This window comes from Pelecanus crispus, chromosome 3, assembly GCF_030463565.1.
Source record: "Pelecanus crispus isolate bPelCri1 chromosome 3, bPelCri1.pri, whole genome shotgun sequence".
NCBI lineage: Eukaryota > Metazoa > Chordata > Aves > Pelecaniformes > Pelecanidae > Pelecanus > Pelecanus crispus.
The window spans coordinates 61,287,344-61,309,047 of record NC_134645.1 but is presented as its reverse complement, the minus strand read 5'-3'; the positions used below and the strand labels follow the sequence as shown (position 1 = coordinate 61,309,047).

At 44.8% G+C, this 21,704-nt stretch overlaps 1 protein-coding gene across 2 annotated transcripts in view; it reads right to left on the bottom strand.

Moving 5' to 3' along the window:
- Positions 1-21,493, bottom strand: part of OPRM1 (opioid receptor mu 1) — a 28,634-nt gene extending 7,141 nt beyond the window's left edge. For both annotated transcript variants that reach the window (XM_075706777.1, XM_075706776.1), the window contains exons 1-2: positions 21,147-21,493; positions 716-1,068 (exon numbers count right to left, since the gene is read on the bottom strand). In XM_075706777.1, the coding sequence (XP_075562892.1) occupies positions 716-1,068; positions 21,147-21,493 (700 nt within the window). The remainder of the gene's footprint in view (positions 1-715; positions 1,069-21,146) is intronic.
- Between the last annotated feature and the right edge of the window lie 211 nt (positions 21,494-21,704).

The window sequence follows — 21,704 nt, the reverse complement described above, 5'->3', positions numbered from 1 at the left end:
AATGTGTTTTCTTTTGCATTTTATTGCTTGGAATTGCATGTATATTGGACAAGAAAAAGAGCTGAATTGTCATAAATGATTAAACTTTGACTCATTTTCACTTTCAGTATAAAACCTGGTGAAAAGAAAGATGGTTTAACCACCGCATCTGGTTAGTTTGAGGATTGCAGGGCAATGGGGAAGAGAATGACATGACCCTTGGTAACTGCACAACGGAAGGCCTGGATTTATATTGAGACACTGTCACTTCATGGAAGGTTTTTGAGCACCAGCGATCCAGAACATGCTCTCTGATCTGTATCACATCCTGCCAGATGAAGTGCAACATATCTATGACTGCCAACTTCAGTGGGAATATCCTGGGTAAAGCACAGGCTTCTGTGCTGTAGGACAGCGCATAACCACCCCACAGCAGAAGGCAGGCAGGCACAAATGCTTTTCCAAACACTACAGTAAGTGTGTGGGGCAGCGAGACTTGCACGGACCCACAGAAGGAGCTGGAGCTGCCTGTTGTAAAAGACAGATCATGTGCAGTGCTGTGTCCAGTCAACTACAGCCAGATGCAAAATTGTTGAAGGGGTCCATTTGCATTGACATCTGCTTTATACAGGTTGGAGGTCAGAAGTTAATTCAACGCCTCTACAATAAAGTGAAACAATGCAGAAAGGAGGTTAAACATTGAAATACTCAATTTAGGAATGAAAGCCAGACTTACCATGCCTGTATTTAGTAGTTGCCATGAACATAACTGGCAGGCCAATGGCAGAAGAAAGAATCCAGTTGCAGACATTAACAATTTTGGCATTTCTGGGGGTACGGAAATCAAGGGCCTTAACTGGGTGGCAAACAGCTACATAGCGATCCACACTCATGGTGCAGAGTGTAAAGATACTGGTGAACATATTGTAGTAGTCTATGGATATAACAATCTTACAAAGGATGGTACCAAATGGCCATGTTCCCATCAAGTAATTCACACTCTGGAATGGCAGAGTACTTGTTGCTAGGGCATCTGCCAATGCAAGATTGAAAATATAGATATTGGTGGCAGTCTTCATTTTCGTGTACCTAGAAAAAAAGATCAGCAAAGCATGTGAATAACCACAACTGACAATGTTAAACAAAATTGAGTCCAGTGCACCATCTGTAAGAAATTTCTGTGAAATAATGTGCTAGATACTGTCAAAGACCATCTTTTCTACTTCTAACCAAATGACCTTGCTATGGTTTATTTACAATATTGTTTGCAGTTCAGTGAGGCATTAGCTAAAGGGTGTAAGAAAGAAAAGAAAAGATTAATTTAACTTGTGCAAAGAGAAAGAATACACATAGAAGAAACAGTATTATAGATGCTAAAGAATCAAGAAGCTGAAAAAAATGTATTTGTACATATCAGACACTGTACTTTCTGTATCTGTTGATGTCATGTCAAGTATCAGAACCATGGTCTGTAGAAATAGAGAACTCATTTGTAGGCTGTGGAGTAGTGATGAGATCATTCCTTAGGGAATAAGCCCCTAAAAGATTAGTATAATTATCAAATCCACTGTGTCTAAAAATTCAGGCTTTTAGACATTCTCATTTGTTTATAATTACAGAATTCTAAAATAATTTGTAATGATGGTTACTGCATTGCTTTACTACTCTCAATGTCCAGTCTAAGTTGGACATGTGTTCTTTCAATCAAATGAGAAGACAGATGCTATTAACAATATACATTGAATGTATCAACAGAACCACCACCCCGGGTGGATGCTACAGCCCTGTTGCTTAAGGTAGGAATGCTTGCTCTGCTCCACAGTGCCTATTTCAGCAGGAGGGCCTTCAACCTCCATTGCACCCCCTTCTTCCTAAGTCTGTGCTGCTAACAACCCAAAAACCACTTCCTGAATTTTGAATATGTCACATTTCAATCACAGCTGAGAAGGGGGAGCTTTTTATGTTTTAATTTGTATTTGCATTGCTAAAGGTAGAGTCCAAATTCCTCCTTAGTTTCATCAAATTTTTGAAGAGCCCTTCACTGTTTCAAGTCTGTTGTGTCAGCTGAGCAGCACTTGAGATCCACTTTTTATGAGGATGTTATACTTTTGCAGTGGTACAATGAACGTTTCACTCTAAGTAATGTTCCTGGCCATGCTGCCCTGCTGTCCTGATTGCTGCCGAGGTTGCTGAGCACTGAGGCTGCCTGGCTTTCAGGGGGTCAGATGGCTTGCTCTTTTGATAAAACTCGCTTCTGTTTCTGCAAAGTAACAAGTACAATGTTTGATCAAACATTTTAGAATTTATAGAGTGATTTGAAAGAGGAATAGCCCATTTGAAAAGATCTTTCAGGCAACCTGCCAGGGAAGACAAAGTGTAAAATACAGAATTTAATGGGTTTTTTTCTCTATGACTTTGATCCCTTCAGACATGAGTCAGCTGCAAAAAAAAACCAATGACAGGGCTGTGTAGGGAACACACATTTGGAACTTTTTTTGGTAGGGTCTGGAGAAATGCAGACTTCTTGCTGAATGCATCTAGATAGCTTTTATGGTGAACATCTGAAGAAGTTTGTACTGGCTTTGTTCTCTCATTTTCTAGCACTGTGCATGAGGACACACCAACAACCCTAATTTCAAACTAGGGTGTTTTTTAAAAAAAAAGATTTTCAAGTAGATCCAAGCACTTTCTTGACTGCTGTCTTGAGAAAGTATGATCTGAGTATGATACTTCCAAGTTTTAAATAAAAACTATATTCTGAAAGTACACTAAAAAATTCTCTTACAGGAGCACTCCATTTATCCAACAAGACTGTAACACTAACTTAGGAAGAGGTAGATGCTGCAAGCATCCATGCCTCTCCCTGCTGGGAATTTTTCAGAAAAAATGTACAGGATTGCAGCTCTAAAAACAGTTTGGAGGGAGGAGAAAATATTTTCTGGGCAATTTGCTGGAGAATCTTGCAGAGGAGAATGAAAACAGCAACTTTTTTATATTGACTTCACTATTACCCAGAATGAAAATGTTATAGTAAGCCCTCTTTTTGCCATGTCCCCTGTTGTTTATCAAAAATGAATGTTTTCTCCATAGGTCTGACAACAGATCCGGGACTAGCTGAGGTTGTGTCCAGAGAGCTAACCTGGAGGTTTAATTGCATTGTGAGCAGACATATCCAGCTTGCTCCAGTCTGATCCACTCAGGCAGCAACACCAGTGGAGGGCCAGTGGCTCTCAATTCTCCACAGACAAGGAAAGGTGATAACAATCCTGCACCCTCACCCAGGCTGCTCATCCCTACTCAGCCTGGAGGTGATTGTCCTATCTTCATGGCTGGACAAGAAAGCATGCTTAGGTACGCTGCTCAGTGCTGCTGCCATCACACACGATTCTGGCAAAGTTCTGTCTGGAGAGCACATCATCAGATGGTAATGATAATGTTTTTTTTATCAGTAATTACAGCCATTCTTATGATTTAAAGGGAATGCTTGATACAGCAAAAAAATAAATACGTCAACCACTATGTAGTGACTCTCAGCTTAGCATGCCAGAGGATGGGCAGGGAAAAGCTCCAAATAAAAGGAATACAGTTTCTTCACTGGGACTGGCATGGGCCTTATCCCACTTAAATGCTACACATTTTTCAGCTTTGCTACCTTGCTTTCATTGTCCATTTAAGCTTAAAAGTTCTTGGAGTTATTTTGTTTAATGGGCTCTATAGGCTATTAATGAAGGATTTTGCTTGATGTACTCTGTAATCTTTATATTTCTAATCATGCTGTTCTTATAAAGAAAGGAAGCAGAGCTTTTGTGGTGATAGAAAGTATTTACCTCTACAATTGCCTAATCAACAAAAGCCTACTGAAATTCACAATATTCTTTTCAGTGAATTCTATGGGATTTGGGTGTTTCTCTGCACTGAATATTTCAAGATTTTATAAAGGGCTTATTTCTGAAAGGTACATTTCATTAAACATGTATTTTTCCAAATAAGTAGATTATCAGTGTCCCCAGGATTATTTTTTTGGTACGAACAAATAAATACTGAAGAAATTGATTAAAAGTAATTTTAACAGCATGAAAAATAACAGTGCCTCAAAATGGAGCTTTCCAAAGCCTTGATCTTAGCTGTTATTACATCTTTTGCAAAGGTATCAGTCTACCTATTTGAACAAGCAGTACAAACATTTCCATCATCCAGACATAGATGTGTATGTGGTGAGATTTCTATACTTCAGAGGGACTGGATTTTATATGTAATTAAAGTAATAGGATATCTGTATGACTTTTAATACCAAAAGTATTGTGTTTGTAAATGCAATCTTTTAACAGATAGTGTTTGCACACTTTCATTCAAGGCCACTAGAGAATGTAAAAATGAACTGATATGCAAAGAAAGAGTCTTAAATACAAACCCATGGAAATCTCAATGATGGTATTTAGATTACATTGAAATTTCAGCATCTAAAACACTAAGTATATTAAGTTTTGCATGACAATGAGCAACATTGCAAATGAAGACAGAAGTTGCGTTTGGGCAACATTGCTTTTATATTTACAACTCGGCAATGAAAGACTAATAGAGCAACATGATGATTCAATTTTTTGGTGAATATTTATCTCGATACTGCTCTTGATACATATTCAAATTAATTATGCTCTTTATAATACTGACACCCACTAGTATGCCCTTTCTATCTCCTCACTGCAGGTTTTGTATCATAAAATATCTATGTTTATGAGGCATTTTTTTGTTGGTAGTATTAGATGATAGATCAAATCTTCAACAGTAAGAATGTACTTTATGTTGATTTACAACAGTAAGAATATACTTCATGTCTGTCTGCTTCTGTAGGGAACTCAGCCGTGCCTTTATCTTCAGTTCAGCAAAGCTTTAAAATATGCTTGAAGTTTGAAGATCTGAGCTGTAAATGTCCACTCAACTAGGATTTGCTTGGAATAAGAAAAAGCAATAGAGAAAAGCATGAGAATCCTACTCATAGTCACTAAGTTCTTAGCATTCAAGGATAAAGTCTTGAAATGACCTCTTCAACTGGCAGCCCATGGGCCACTTGTAGGTTGCAAACCAAATAAAAGGTTCACCAAACTATCTTAGAGAGACCCTCAGCTCCATTGCACAAAGTGTAACAGCATCTTGAGCAGGAGCCATGAGCACCTTCCCTTCCACCTCACAGTCAGGCGACGAGAGAACTGAGCATGCTTGTGCCTCTCTCTCTTTCTGCAAGACATGTGCCACAGCTCTGTTTCTGGCCTGCCCACTCCAATGGTTTAGTCTCCACATTTATCACCTCGAAAAATTTTTGAAGAGTCTTTTCTTTTAAGCCTCCATGGCTCAAAAGTAAAGAACAAATAATAAGACGACCATATCTTTTCTTAAAAAACAACAAAATTTTTAGTTCGCATCACACTTTATCTAAGCCTAATAGACACAGTTGGTATACTGCCACCTGAGTCTTGTCCCAACTGCTTCTTGGACAAGCGTTCACATCTATGTGGATTGCTGAAATATACCCTCCTCCAGACCCTTGAGCCTGTCTGTACCAGATCAGTTTTATAGCATGCTTGTAACACTAGGCTGGTGCAAAGAAGCCAGAGGGGGGGGTCCACATTTAGCCCAATGAATATAGTAACACATACCATTACAAATTAATTTGAAAACTGCTCCTATCTGAATAACAAGTGAGGAGAAAACCAGAAACAGTGTTTTGCACTTAGGAAATGGGCTGGCCGATGATAAATTGGTAATAACTACTTTCAGCAACACAAAGGCATCCAAGCTTTTGTCCGCAGAATGCTAATCTGGAGACAAAGACTGCTTCAACTGATCTGTGTTTAAGTTCAATGCAGAATATATGAAAAACTGGCTTAATTACAGAAGATTCATTGCAGAAAGCAGTCATTCATGAAAATGGTTTGGCTGCTGAAAGAAACAACAGCCAGCAATTAGGTCTTGCATACAGACAACCTGACATAACTCTTGTTGATGCTGGAGGAGATCAGGTTAGTGTTTCAAGTTCATGTTCTTCTTGCATAAATGACTTGTTAAACAAATGAAGAATCATTATGTGCATACATTAGATTAGTTGAGGTCTCCTTGGGTGGGAAGATTAAAACATGTGAAGTATGCCTAGTTGAATCAATTTAAATGAACATTTGTTTCCATGGCTGTTCTGGTGCATCTTGTATATGCAGCTCAAAAACAGTAGGAAAGAGGGATTTTCTGCATGCTTTCCTGAGGTATCAAGTACTTTCAATTTTCGTTGAGCCCTTAAAGCTTTGGCAGAGGTCATGTCATAATCAGGATGGTCTGAAAAAGCCCTCCAAAATTTCTTCTGTCTGCCCATCCAATTGGTATGTTTGACCCTGAAATGAAGTCTCTCAGGTAGGTACATCTGCAAAGTACCTTTAAGATAAAGGGCCTCAAATGATGGACTTAACTAATGGCCATCCTATCTTCTTGTCCTTTTTCTTTCTTTGCATGGTAGGGGGTCTCTATAGAATGAAAGACCTGTACTGTACCTCAGCCACAGTTGTGACGTGTGCTGTGGCAGACTGTTACCTATTAAAGTTTTGAAGTCATATATATTGTGGATGAGCCTAATCTACCTGTCTGGGAGCATATGATATAATCAGCCTCAGGATTTAGTCTTTGATTTTTCTATTCATGGGCACTTCAGAATGCTTATGCTTTAGCCATTAAATTCAAGCTCTGGGTAAAAGCACCATAAATTTGTGTACAACCCCTACATGTTATTAGGCTGTCAGGCCACCCAGATTGGAGGTGCCATACTGTGGTTCACATTCTACTCATCCTTTTGATTTACCTTCTTCTGAAGAGATTATATACAAGGTTGTAATTTAAAAATAATAAGCCCTCAGGGAAAACAACCAACCAACAAATCGAAAAAAAACCCTCCAGCAGGTACTTCATTATAGCAGAAAATGTTCACACTTAGTTACAATGAAATTGTGCAATTTGCAGCATATTCACTTACTTCCTGCACTGATTCTGAGTTTGGGGGTAAAAGTTGAACTGGGGAAGGGAACAGGATTTACTGCCTTTAAGACAGAGGCAGTGTTTGTTTCATCCTGTTAAAGCCTTGCATCCCGACTCCCAACATGGCGCTACCCGGTCACTGCTGTGACCGGTGATGGTGATTTAATTAGGTAAAAAACCACACAAATATCAAGCATCACTTCAGGTGTCAAGGCATGACATAGTAAGGGAGTGTAATAGATGTAAAATAGCAAGGCCTAGTTATTTGACTCGGTCTGTCGGGAATACAGCAAGGCCTTCACATACATTATGCTGGAGCAACCTTCCCCTCCCTTCCTCACACACCAGCAAGGGGATGTCCATTTTCTGAAGGAGTTTGAATGTATGTACTGAATGTGGTTCTGACCATAGGGCAGACGTATTGGGTCTGGCTGAGACGGAGTTAATATTCCCCAAGCAGCCCTCCTAGTACTGTGCTTTGTATTGGCAGCAAGAAAGGTGTTGATAACACACCAGTTTTTTGGCTACCACTCAGCAGTGCTCGCACAGCATCAAGGCTGTCTCTCCAACATTACCCCCTCACCAGTAGGCTGGGGGTGGGCAAGATCTTGGGAGGGGACATAGGCAGAACAGCTGATCCAAAGTGACCAAAGGGATATGCCATACCATTATGACATCTGCTCAGCAATAAAAGATTCAGACTCTGGTGCCAGTCTTTTTGGGAATGATGTGGCAGCAAGAGAGTTGGGATGTTTTCAATTAATTACAATACTGTGTTGGGCTCTGGGCTAAAATTCACTTGTTGCCTTCTTTATGGCTCTTCCTACTTTTTTGCTACTGAAAGGCATCACATAGATGTCCTCTTTCTGCTATTTAGTTTGAATCAGTGAGATTAGTCCCTCCCCAGAGAAAACAAAACAAGTTTCTTTCTTTGGGAAAAATAGCTATTTTGGGGAGGAAGGCTGATCCTTTCCTTTGATGTCTGAAAGGATTAACCAGCAAGGAGATTACTTCAATAGAACACACAAACTCCACAGTAGTCATAACAGGTAACTATTTTATTATTTCTCTCTTATTATTTTCATGCCCTGTTTAATTACATGTATATGCAAAATATCCTGGCAGAAATCTGTACAAAATAAAGCTGATGTGATGCATTCTTTCTTTTTTCCAAAAAGGGAAGGGGAACCAGCCAATAACAGGTTTTTATAGATATATTCATACCAACTATTAATAATTACACTTTTTACTTTTTTTTTATTTTAACCTATGGGGGACACACCTTCCCCCATCTTCCCCTTCTCCTCCAGGCTAATTACAACAGCTCTTGACAATTTTGAATATCCTTGGGATGTTCACTGCAGCTGAATCAGAGAACCAACCTGTACCGGTTATCAGTCGCCCCCATACACAAGAAAAAATCTGGAAAGCAAAAGTCAGCTTGTTTAGTAAGGGATGAAGAAGCGTCTCCTACGAGGGAGTAGGAGGAAGAAGCATACTAACCCTCCAGCGAGGAGACAGACTACTCTGAAGCAGGGACATCACAAGAACAGGAGGAGTAAGAAGAAAAATTCCCTGCTTCCTCCCGAGGAAGAACTTGTCGTGAGGGTTCCTTCTCTTCATTGGAGGGAGAGGAAGAACTCATAAGTGAGACAGTAACCACCCGATGTCTGTCCCTGAGTGAGCTGTGAGATATGCGAAAGGATTTCAGCCATCGTTCAGGCAAGCACATTGTCACCTGGCTGCTCCAATGCTGGGATAATGGGGCCAGTAGCCTGGAATTGGAGGGTAAGGAAGTCAAGCAGCTAGGATCACTTTCTAGGGAAGGGGACATTGACAAAGCAACCGGAAAAAGAGCACAAGCCCTCAGCCTCTGGAGTTGACTCCTGTCAGGTATGAAGGAAAGGTATCCCTTCAAGGAAGATGTTATATGTTACCCAGGCAAGCGGACCACTATGGAGAGAGGTATCCAGTACCTGAGGGAATTAGCTGTGCTGGACGTGATTTATGATGACTTGGACAAAAAGCAGTTATTCAAAGATCCAGGTGAAGTCAAGTGTACACAACCCATGTGGCAGAAGTATGTATGGAGTGCGCCATCATCGTATGCCAACTCATTGGCAGTAATGACCTAGAAAGATGGAGAGGGACAGTGGATGAATTGGTTCATCAACTCCGGCAATATGAAGAAAGTCTCCCTTCCTCCCTACAGGCCTGCATCTCAGCTGTGGAGAAAGTGCTGGACACGCTAGCTAAGAAACTGTCCGAGGAGGTCCAGCAACTCAAAGAGGATATGTCCTTCTCCCCATCTGTATGAACCAGTATCTCAGCCATTAGGAGTAAGCATTCCTCTGCTCAAGAGAGAGGATACAGTGGGTACACACCATAGGCCACCCTGTAGTTTTACCTGTGTGACCATGGAAGGACATGAGGAAGTGGGATGGAAAATACACCTCGACCCTAGAGGCACAGGTATGTGAGTTGCAAGGAAAAACAATCACAAAAGGGGGTTCTTCCACGAGTTGCTCCTCCAGTTTCCAGTGGGCAATTCCCCAGAGAGAGTAGAAGGGCTGATCCTACTTCTGATCTTAATGAAGGGACTCCTGACTCACACCTACAAGAATTGAGTAACAAATAGTATGACGAGGACTAGAGGGGCCCTGCCTCCAACCAGGTGGAGGAAAGGGACAACCCAGTTTACTGGACTGTATGGCTTCAATGGCCTGGCACATCAGACCCACAGGAGTATAAGGCTCTAGTGGACACTGGTGCACAGTGTACCCTAATGCCATCAAGCTATACAGGGGCAGAGCCCATCTGTATTTCTGGAGTGACAGGGGGATCCCAACAGCTGACTCTGTTGGAGGCTGAAGTGAGCCTAACTGGGAATCAGTGGCAAAAGCACCCCATTGGACTGGCCCAGAGGCTCCGCGCATCCTTGACATAGACTACCGCAGGAGAGGGTATTTCAAGGACCCAAAAGGGTACTGAGGGGCTTTTGGTATAGCTGCCTTGGAGATGGAGGAAATTAATCAGCTGTCCACCTGGCCCTGTCTCTTGGGGGACCATTCTGTTGTGGGGTTGCTGAGCGTCGAAGAACAACAGGTGCCAATCGCTACCACAATGGTGCACCGGCGGCAATATTGCACCAACCGAGACTCCCTGATTCCCATCCATAAGCTGATTCATTGACTGGAGAGTCAAGGAGTGATCAACAAGACTCGCTCACCCTTTAACAGTCCCATATGGCCAGTGCAAAGGTCTAATGGAGAGTGGAGACTAACAGTAGACTACCGTGGCCTGAATGAAGTCATGCTGCCACTGAGTGCTGCCAGCCAGACATGCTAGAACTTCAATATGAACTGGAGTCAAAGGCAGCCAAGTGGTATGCCACAACTGATATTGCTAATGCATTTTTCTCAATCCATCTGGCGGCAGAATGCAGGCCACAGTTTGTTTTCACTTTGAGGGGCATCCAATACACCTGGAATTGACTGCTCCAGGGGTGGAAACACAGTCCTACCATTTGCCATGGACTGATCCAGACTGCACTGGAACAGGGTGAAGCTCCAGAACACTTGCAATACATTCATGACATCACTGTGTGGGGCAATACAGCAGAAGTTGTTTTTGAGAAAGGGAAGAAAATAGTCCAAATCCTGCTGAAAGCCAGTTTTGCCATAAAACAAAGTAAGATCAAGGGACCTGCACAGGACATCCAGTTTTTAAGAATAAAATGGCAAGATGGACGTCATCAGATCCCAATGGATGTGATCAACAAAATAACAGCTATGTCCCCACCAACTAGCAAAAAGGAAACACAAGCTTTCTTAGGTGTTGTGGTTTTTTGGAGAACGCATATTCCAAATTACAGTCTGATTGTAAGCCCTCTCTATCAAGTGACCCAGAAGAAGAACGATTTCAAATGGGGCCCTGAGCAATGACAAGCCTTTGAACAAATTAAACAAGAAATAGTTCATGCAGTAGCCCTTGGGACAGTCTGGGCAGGGCAGGATGTAAAAAATGTGCTCTACAACGCAGCCAGGGGGAATGGCCCTACCTGGAGCCTCTGGCAGAAAGCACCAGGGGATACTTAAGGTTGACCCCCTAGGGTTTTGGAGTTGGGAATACAGAGGATCTGAGGCCCGCTATACTCCAACTGAGAAAGAGATATTGGCAGCATATGAAGGGGTTCGAGCCGCTTCAGAAGTGGTTGGTACTGAAGCACAGCTCCTGCTGGCACCCTGACTGCCAGTGCTGGGCTGGATGTTCAAAGGGAAGGGTCCCCTCTACACATCATGCAACTGATGCTACGTAGAGTAAGTGGGTTGCACTAATCACACAACAGGCTCGAATAGGAAACCTCAGTCACCCAGAATCTTGGAAGTGATCATGGGCTGGCCAGAAGACAAAGGTTTTGTAATATCGCCAGAGGAGGAGGTGATGTGTGCTGAGGAGGCCCCACTGTATAATAAACTACCAGAAAAGGAGAAGCAATATGCCGTGTTCACTGATGGGTCCTGTCGTCTTGTGGGAAAGTATCAGAGGTGTAAGGCTGCTGTATGGAGGCCTATATGAAAAGTCACAGAAACTGCTGAAGGAGAAGGTGAATTGAGTCAGTTTGCAGAGGTCGAAGCCATCCAGCTGACTTTAGATATTGCTGAACAAGAAAAGTGGCCTGCACTTTATGTCTGTACTGACTCATGGATGGTAGCAAATGCCTTGCAGGGGTGGTTGCAGCAATGGAAGCAAAGCAACTGGCAGCACAGAGGTAAACCCATCTGGGCTGACACATTATGGCAAGATATTGCTGCCCAGGTAGAGAACCTGGTTGTAAAAGTCCGTCACGTAGATGCTCATGTACCCAAGAGTCAGGCCACTGAAGAACGTCAAAACAACCAGCAGGTGGATCAAGCCACTAAGATTGAAGTGGCTGAGGTAGATTTGGATTGGCAAAATAAGGGTGAATTATTTATAGTTTGGCAGGCCCATGATGCCTCAGGCCACCAAGGAAGAGATACAACATATAGATGGGCTTGTGATCGAGGGGTGGATTTAACCATGGACAGTATCGCACAGGTTATCCATGAATGTGAAACTTGCGCTGCAATCAAACAAGCCAAGCAGCTAAAGCCTCTGTGGTATGGAGGACAATGGCTGAAGTATAAATATGGGGAGGCCTGGCAGACTGATTATATCACACTCCCACAAACCTGCCAAGGCAAGCGCCATGTGCTTACAGTGGTGGAAGCAAACACCAGATGGCTGGAAATATATCCCATGCCCCATGTCACTGGCCGGAACACCATCTTGGGCCTTGAAAAGCAAGTCCTATGGCGACATGGTATCCCAAAAAGAATTGAGTCAGACAATGGGACTCATTTCCGAAACAATCTCATAGACACTTGGGCCAAAGAGCACGGCATTGAGTGGGTATATGACATCCCCTATCACGCACCAGTCTCCAGGAAAATCAAACGATACAATGGACTGTTAAAGACTACACTGAGAGCAATGGGTGGTGGAACATTCAAACATTGGGATACACATTTAGCAAATGCCACCTGGTTAGTCAACACTAGGGGATCTACAAATTGAGCTGGCCCTGCCCAATCAAAGCTTTTACATACTGTAGAAGAGGATAAAGTCGCTGTAGTGCACATAAAAAATATGCTAGGGAAGACAGTCTGGGTTATTCCTGCCTCAGACAAAGGCAAACCAATTCATGGGACTGCTTTTGCTCAAGGAGCTGGGTGCACTTGGTAGGTAGTGCGGGAGGATGGGGAAATCCAGTGTGTACCTCAAGGGGATTTGATTTTGGATGAGAATAGCCAATGATTTGAATTGCAGGAGGTGAATTCCTGTATAACCCTGCCACTGTATGTCATCACTACTATAGTTGCTTTATGCCATATCAATTATTATTCTTGTATTACAGCAAGAATCACCCAGATTAATGAAGAATGAACTTTGATGAAACTGAGCAAAGTGCAACAGTGATGGAACCACAACTGGCTTCAGCATGCAACAATCCAACACCACACACCAATTCTCCTGCCCTGAAAGACTGTTATGACAGACGGCACCCAAAGTCATGGGCTAAATGAACTCAATGGACATTTTAGAGGGATGGCCTATAGACTAAGGGAAAGATATCTGTGTGTTTATATCAAAAGACAGGAAAAGTGGTGGCAATTAATTGGAATGTATTGGAAAGTGTAGGAGCTAGGCATGACATAGATGCTATAGAGTAAGGGGTGGATACTGTCCTGGTTTTGGCTGGGATAGAGTTAATTTTCTTCCTAGTAGCTGACATAGTGCTGTGGTTTGGATTTAGTATGAAAATAATAGTGGTAAAACTGATGTTTTAGTTGTTGCTAAGTAGTGTTTATACTAGTCAAGGACTTTTTCAGCTTCCCATGCTCTGCCAGGTCCACAAGAAGCTGGTAGGGAGCACAGCCAGGACAGCTGACCCAAACTGGCCAGAGGGATATTCCATACCATATGACCTCATGCTCAGTATATAAACTGGGGGTAGTTGGCTGGGGTGGGGAGAGATCGCTGCTCAGGGATGGACTGAGCATCATTCAGCAGGTAGTGAGCAATTGCATTGTGCATCATTTGTTTTGTATATTCTTTTATCATTATTTTCTCTTCCTTTGCTGCCCTACTAAATTGTCTTTCTCTCAACCCATGGGTTTTACTTTTTTTCCACCCCCAGATTCTCTCCCCCATCCCATTGGAGGCTGCGTGGTACTTAGCTGCCAGCTGGGATTAAACCATGACACACACGAGCATTTAAGATGTTGCAATGTCTTATAACTCCTATTACCCTAACTTCTCTTTTCCCAGACACCTTAAAAAGCTACTTAATGATAGAAAACAAATGACAGTAATATGTATGTTCCAATGCCCAGTCATCTGCTGATACACTTCCTTCTCTTCCAGCCTAGTGAAATGGGAAAAAATTATCTGCCAATTATTCCAGGACTTAATCTGGCCTGCTTGTTAAACCACCTTTAGCTGAGTCTCTGTTTGCGTGGTGCTGAGGCATATATGGGTCTCCAGTAAAGGTTGCTGCTTTCACAGTTATTGTGTAACACATCGCTGAAATAAATCAATGGTGCTAAAAAGGCTAACTCCAATATACTGCCACCATCCAGCAGCACGTGTTTATTGCTGAAGTTTTTGCTTTGCTAGGAAGACATGGAAAGGAAAACTGTTGGTGTCTTCAGCTTAACTTTCCTCCCTCTGCCTTCAGGGAAGTGTGATTGAGAGTAAAACCACTGACTCCACCTATGATAACTGTGGTGAGATTTTTCTAGGGAGGACAAGTTAACAGCTCTTTTCTCTGGTTTCCAGGTGCTGGTTCCCTCCTCCTGACTTGTAGACTGATCACCTCAGGTGAGGACTGTACATGAAACATCGCCTGCTCAGCAGGGAAGCTGGCAGGGAAGCCTTTGAAGATAGTTTTACCGCTAGTAGATGTGAGATCCTCAAAGGTGTCATGGGGAACAGCAGTGGTAATCCCCCCTGGTCCAAGGATATCAGGGAGGAAGCATAGGGCTTGAGGTAACGCCATAGACGGTACAGATCAAAGTAATGCTAAGTATACAACGTATGGTCTCTTGCAGACCAGAGATTGGGATCTTCTAGTGAAGCTGTTGAGCGTGATCTGGAAAGGCACTACAAGAGGTGAGACAAAGGGACTGGAGAGAGAATAGACGTGGAGGAAGACTTGCCTGTGACAGGGAGAAAGGGGAAAGCAGGCGATGGTGGAGGCAGGCATGACAGAAAGAAGGAGCACGACTATGTATTTTGAGAAGACTGGATCAAAAGTACCAGGAATTATGGATTTAGTCTCCATGTGACAAGGATGAGATTGCATCTAAACCTGGGCCTCTGAGGGAGGTACTGAGACCATCACCTTATGAGAAGGATTTGGGTAACTGGCTTCTTGGATGATTTGTCTATAGAGGCAGCACATCCCAGGGCTGGAGGTTAGCACTGTGCAAGGGGAAAATGGGAAAAGATACCCTAACTGCTGCTCCCTGTTCCCCCTTAAAAAAGAGACTTCTCCCAGCTGGGTTCATGCCATACAACAAATGAAAAGGACATGCTCCATTTTAGACAAACATTTTTGTTTTGAAGTTTTATTCCTGATCTGAGATACAAGATCTTATAGCTGATAATTGAACACTTCTCAGTAAGAAGGTGGAAAAAATACGCTATTTCATGTCTTTCACAGTTATTTGATTAGCTATGGTCTGTCATCCCTACCTTTTTTCATCATGTAAATTCAAAGGGAAGTATAAATAAATCTGAGAAGTGCTTAACATTAAACGGATGAATGAGAATGCTTCAGGATCTCTACAACATCCATCTTAGAACACCTAAGCTTAAAAATAACCAACTTAGAAGCTCTAAAAATGTTACAGAATTCTGAAATTTTACTTTAGAGAATAATTGTTTCAAATCAGCTTTGTTTAGAAGTGGTAATATTTGTGACCTTTTATTTCCAACCTTATTTTTGATTCTGATTTTTTTGGGGACTACTACGTGTTAGAAATGTCCACAAAAAGCTCCTGAATAAATGCTGATGGAAAACTGCAGCACAGAAAGTCTCTCTGCAGTCTAGCAGACTGTCAGAAGGATTCTCACACAGTGATACCCCGATTTCTTCCACTCTTTCACTAAACACCAGCTGCTGGCTATGGCTGGAAAAGAGGTTAGTAAGCTAGACTATCATTCTGAGACATTTGGGCTTACATTATGTTATGTTTGAGATCTTTGTAAATATGTCACCTATTGATCTAGAAAAATTATAAAAGCTTATCAACAGTGTTCAGCAAAAGCTATGCCTGATGATTTGAGAAAATACTGTAAGTTAAAATGAAATAAAGCAGTACTTCAGGATTATGCTAGCTAATTAGCTCATTAGTCATTAGCTTGCTAATAATTAGATAATATAAACAATATGTGCTTACAACACTTTCTAATTTTAGTGAAGCCATGAAAAGTTGGTACAATTTGACTTATGTTTATCAGGAAGTAAAAAAAAAAATAATTAGGAAGTGTTTAACATTATTTTTCATGGGAGCCATTACCAAAATGATACTCCAGGAAAAATACAGTGGGATCAAACCAGCTTTTTCAAGAGAAATTGAGTGAGAGGGGATGTTTTCTACCCAGAAGTGCCCGGTGGTAGCTGCTAGCAGAGCAGGGGGGTCTACCCTCCTGGGGCAGGCGTGCTGTCCCGTGGGGGAGAGCTCGCTGGCACTGGGGCCAGGCGCAGGGTGGCACAGGGCCTGGAGACAAGCGTGGGGCTGCAGAGCCCTCACTCATCCTGCAGTTGCCTCTGCTCCCTCAGGGAGGTGGGGGTTATGCCCAGGTTACAGGCTAATGTATTTTTGGCCAATTTTTGACCATGTCTGTATCAATATAACGAAAAAAAAGAGAATACAAAGGTATACATGCTGTTTTATCTGTTTGCTTCCCTTGATCTTGGGGGAGGGAGGGAAGCCACTGGCTAGTTAAACATTTAACCCACTAGCAGAGGTTGGTAAACTTCTATCACAACCAGCGTGCAAACAGGGACACCTGCTTTTCTGTAATGCAGAATGCTGAGGGTCACCCCATCACTATGCTGTTCATTTAATCCAGCTTCTGTGCTGTTCCTGCTCAACCTGACTCCCTCAGTTCTGTCCCCAGATCTTCTCTGACTTGTGCTGGTGCGCAGTATCAATTCATAATTGACATGACCGGTTAAGGCCGCTGTGGCTTTAGTTAACAACTCTTAGCAATGGGGTGGATCCTTTTCTTTGCAGACAGTGGAACAGGCAGGACACACATTTGCACATGCAATGTCATCCAAAAGCAGAGAAGTTCATGTGGCTGTGGACAGGAAAGAAAAGAATGAATTTTATGCATTTCTTGGTTTCTAAGTTCCCTGATCTATGCTGCTGTAAGGGATGCTGTAGGCCTTCTTTCACACTGCGTGCATAACTCCATGTCACCTTGCAAAGAACAACCCCTATTTTTTAGAAAAACTTGCTTCACTTCAGCCACTTTAAAGCTTGCAATCATTTTCAGTTTATTTCTCTAAACAGACTCTCTCTGCTTCATATGTTATTACCTCTTTCCAAATCCCTCACTTTTCCCTTTCTGTGTATGTGTGTGAGAATATTTATTCCTCTGGTAATATCAAATCTCTCTACAATTGAAATTTCACCCCAAATTCTGTTCTACTTAGTAAAACAGTTTTCCTGAAGTGTGAGTGAGCTGAGCTGAAGTAACCAGAGCTTTCAGTACTGCATAGACTTTCCGGACTAGATGACGTTTCAGTCACAGCTCTTTTTTTCCAAAACACTATTAAGAGGCTGTTTTGAGAAACGTAGAAAGAAATCTCTTTGTTTCAGCAAGGACTTCTTTCCCCAATTTTTTTTTTTTTAAGCAGAGTAATCATTTACTCTAATGAAAAAAGACATTTCCTTCCTCCTGCAAAGGATCACAGAGAACCTGAGGCCCCTTTGTTTATGATACGTGACAAAATTAATAGCAAAGCAATTAAGGAATTACTCTTGACTTGAGTGACTTAGCGGCTGTTGGCAGAATTACAGTCCTCTCAGGGCACTTGGCATCATGGAGGACTGGGGCCTCTGAGAGCTACTCCTCTCTTCCAGACCAGCTATGCTAAAGATTTTCATCTATGATCTATTACAGCTTTCTAGCATATTGCCTTAAGCACAGGGCATATTCTTCTTCCCCTCTAATGTGTGACTAATATCCCACTGACTTGACGAGAAAGCTGGAAAACTCTATAGATTACTGTGTAAATTAATTCCATACCACATGGTACTAATTGTACACTGTCGTCTTGTACTCTGCAGCAGCTAGAAGTAGCACTTGCTGTTGACATAGCCATAACAACACTGTGTTCATATCAGTAATTTAGACTTACACAAAGCACATGAGGAAAATAGCTAATAAAATTTATCTACAGATTTTTCAGATTACAGGAAATTCATGGCTGGCAACAAAACCTGACTATTACTGCTGTCACTCAGAAGGCTTTTTTTTTTTTTTTTGTACTTGACAAAGGAAACAGCTCAGTGTTAGTAACACTGGGTTCAGCCTCACACACTACACATAGAACATGTAAATACTAATTCAAGGATGAAAGTATTCAGCTGAACAGGGACCATTTGGGAGAATGAGGAGGGTGAATGCGAATGCATTAATTAGAAAGTAACATGTATACAGACTGGAAATCCATGGACGTGCTTTGCATGAAGAGCCTGATTTTTGTATCAATAATGACAATACATTTCTACCTCCTTGTTGGACACGTCTGCTTTCTGACCCCTGTTTGCCCCAGCTGGGATAACAGGGTGGCATTGCAGACTGATAGCGACAGTTCCACATCAGGCAAGCACTTGCATGGCTCTGGCTCCAAACCCCTGGATCTGCTTCAGGTGGAAAAGTTGTAAGAATAATAATGTTTATAAGAATAATATAATAATTATGAAAAAATATTCCTAAAGAAGCCAAGCATGAGATATTAGCACGCAGTACACTGAATACAAAGTCACTGTTGTTTTCACTGGGGCTGGACTCTGAAAGGTGAGTGGGGATGGAATTTCAAATATCTAAGCACCTACCTCCCAACTCCTAGTATTTTCAAGGCAAACTAGGTACTAATATCACTTTAAAATCTTATTTCTAGTAGTCTCAATTCTTCTCAAAATTAATACGAACTTCAATGTTTTGTTCTTCCTGAGCAGGTGTGGTGTGAAAGGTAGATAAAGAAGGGGAGCTTTACAGGATGCCAAATTCAATCCAGTGACAAGTTTGCCTATCTGTACCTGGATCCAAGGATACATAAATGTGAGCACATATGCTCACCATTTCATATATGTATATTATATGATTGGGAATACTGTCACATTAGTATAGCTTGCAACAGGAAATAAATCAAAAAGTTCCCTGTTGCTGTCCAGAGATACTAAACCTACACAGAAGCACAGAAAGGAAATGCATTTTTATGTTGCTTAAACCACAGGTCTTATTCAACCATTGACACGTAAACTAGTTTTCATCCCAAATTGGTAAACAGCTGCGCGACATTAACTAGGAAGGAACTCTGTCAGACCAAAAGCTGTTCTTGCACGGGAGACCTGGGTTTTGTCCTGCCTTTGCCAGAGAACTCCTGGATGGTTTTGGAGAAGCCATTGAATTTATTTGCGTTTTCCTCTGTAAAATGAAAATATATTTCTGCTTTCTTCTATTGCTTCTGGCTTCTGTTTTAAGCTGTAATTTCAGGGAAAGATGCTCTCTTCAGATAGAAACCTAAATGCAAGTGCCTCATTCAATTTGGCTTTGTGGTGCAAGTGTAATTAAATTAATTAATCTAAGAAATATGAACCTACTATGGGTTACGCCTGGTACAAATACATAATTCCAGGGACAACCTGTGGTATATTTCTCTGCTCACAGCTATCCTGGCTCCGTTACACTGTGCATCTGCTCCTTCTCCCAGAGGAATTCATTCAACACTGCTCAGCCGACTGCAGTCACGCTCCTGTTCGGAAGTCTTTCTGCAGCTGTATCTTCACACAGATAGCTTGAGTCTCAGACCGACCAAAACTACAGGGCAGAAGAGAATCTCCCCAGCTCTGGGCATTTAGAATGCAGCCTCTAAAGTGCAGCTAAAAACACTAGGTTTCTGAACTACTGCAATTTGAGCCATTGAGGCGTATTACTCGTGTTCCCACTAGGTCTACGAGCTGCCCAAGCTTTGCAGTGACATCCCCAGCACAGGTATCATCCTCTGCCATGCCTCAGCACCCTACCTTGACCGCTATCCTCACCCCCGGCTTTTTACAGCTAGCACCGGCAGCGCTGCACCCACCATGAAGCCACCCCGGTGCCCCTGGCCTGCAAGCGATGCTGGGTGCCAGCCTCTGCTCCTGCCTGCCAGCTCCCTGAGGCCAGGGCACCCGCGCCCGACGGCTGCTACCCCGACTCCTCGGGAAACATCGTCTTCGAAGGGAAAAGAGACGCTTTCCAGACCTGGGGAAACGGGGAGTGCTGGGGCTGCCCCGGCAGGGAGGGAGCGCGCCCCAGGGGCACCCCCCGCGGGAGCGCCCGCCGGGCGCCGTAGGGCCCCGCGGATGCTCGATTGGGAAAGGAGGGGCAGCCAGCAAGGAAGGGGAGCCCGGTCAGCCCCGTCCCGCCGCGTCCCGCCCCGCCGCTCCCGGGAGGTGGCGGTGTTCCCCCGCCGAAGCCGCCTGCCCCGCGCCCGGGCGGGCAACGGAGCCCCCCTTTCATCCCGCTCTCGGCCGCTTTCCGCCGATTTACGGGCACGGGGTTTGTCGTGCGTGAAAGACACGCTTGCGAGTGACCTGTGAAAGCCCGGGTGGGCTTGCGGGCCAGGAAGTTGCGAAGTGTTGCGGCACAGCCGGGACGCCGGGATTACGGAGAGCGGCCGCGATCCCGGCGTATTTATTTATACACGTGTATACGCATGTACGTACGTATAAGTATACCCGCATATGAATATGAAGGTATATATCAAGACTTGAGGCAGAGGATCTGTAAACCCGGGCAGAGAGAAGCGTTTAGCCGCGATGCCGCTGACATTTCGCTCGTGCGTTTGGGGGAGCTGGGGGGAAAGAGGCGTGGATGCGTGGTGGCTGTCCGCCGGCGACCCTGTACCGCACACGTTCACGGGCAGCGGCTGAAGTCCCTCCGAATCCTCCCTCCTCAGCGGGCAGGTGCGGCATTCGGGCCTCGCTGGCCGGAGCGGCTCGCAGAGGTGCTGCAGCGCGGAGGGTCCGTACAGCATCCCCGGACCCGCAGCGGTTTCTGAGGGCCCGCCCAGCCCGGCCGGTCCTCACGGCCCCGCCGCACGCTCCTCTGCCCCGACCACCCGCTCCGGCGCCTTCTCACAAGCCGCCTTCCCTTCCCCGCGGGGGCGGCAGCCCCTCGGCAGCCCCCGGCGCGGCCCTTTGCCGGAGAGGGGCCGCAGCGTCCCCCGACGGGGCGCCGGCCCGCAGCCCGGCTCCCCGCGGCGGCGCGCCTGCCCCGACGGCAGCGGCCGGGGGCCGCCGGGCCGGGCAGGGCGCGGCGGGGCGCGGCGGGGCGGCACTCACCTGACGATGACATACATGACCAAGAAGTTGCCGAAGAGCCCCACGACGCAGACGACGGAGTAGAGGGCCATGATGGCGATGGCCGTGACCAAGGAGGGGCCGCCGCCGCCGCCCGCGGGCGCGCAGGGCCCGCCGCCGCCCGCGCTGCCGTTGGCGCCGCCGCAGGGCTCGGAGCGGTTCCAGCCCCCCGCCGCCGAGGCGTTGCCCCAGGCGCCCGGCGGCGCGGCCGCGCAGGGCGGCGCGGCGGGGCGGCAGGCGGCGGCGGAGGCATTGGCGGCGAAGGGGACCTCCAGGGCGCCGGCGAGGAGCGGCGCGGAGCCGTTGCCCAGCAGGTAGGCGACGGCCATGGCTCGCAGCGGCGTCGGCGCGGCCAGCGGCTCTCCGCACCCCAGGGGCGCCCGGCGCGGCGGGGCACGGCGCGCTGCTGCGGCGCTGCGCGGTGCCGGGGAGGCGGCGGAGCCCGCCCGCCCCGACGGCGCGCCCCGCCGCTGGGTGCGGGCACATGTGTGCGGCGGGCGGGGCGGGCAGGGGAGGCGGGGCCCGTGGCGGCGGCCGCGG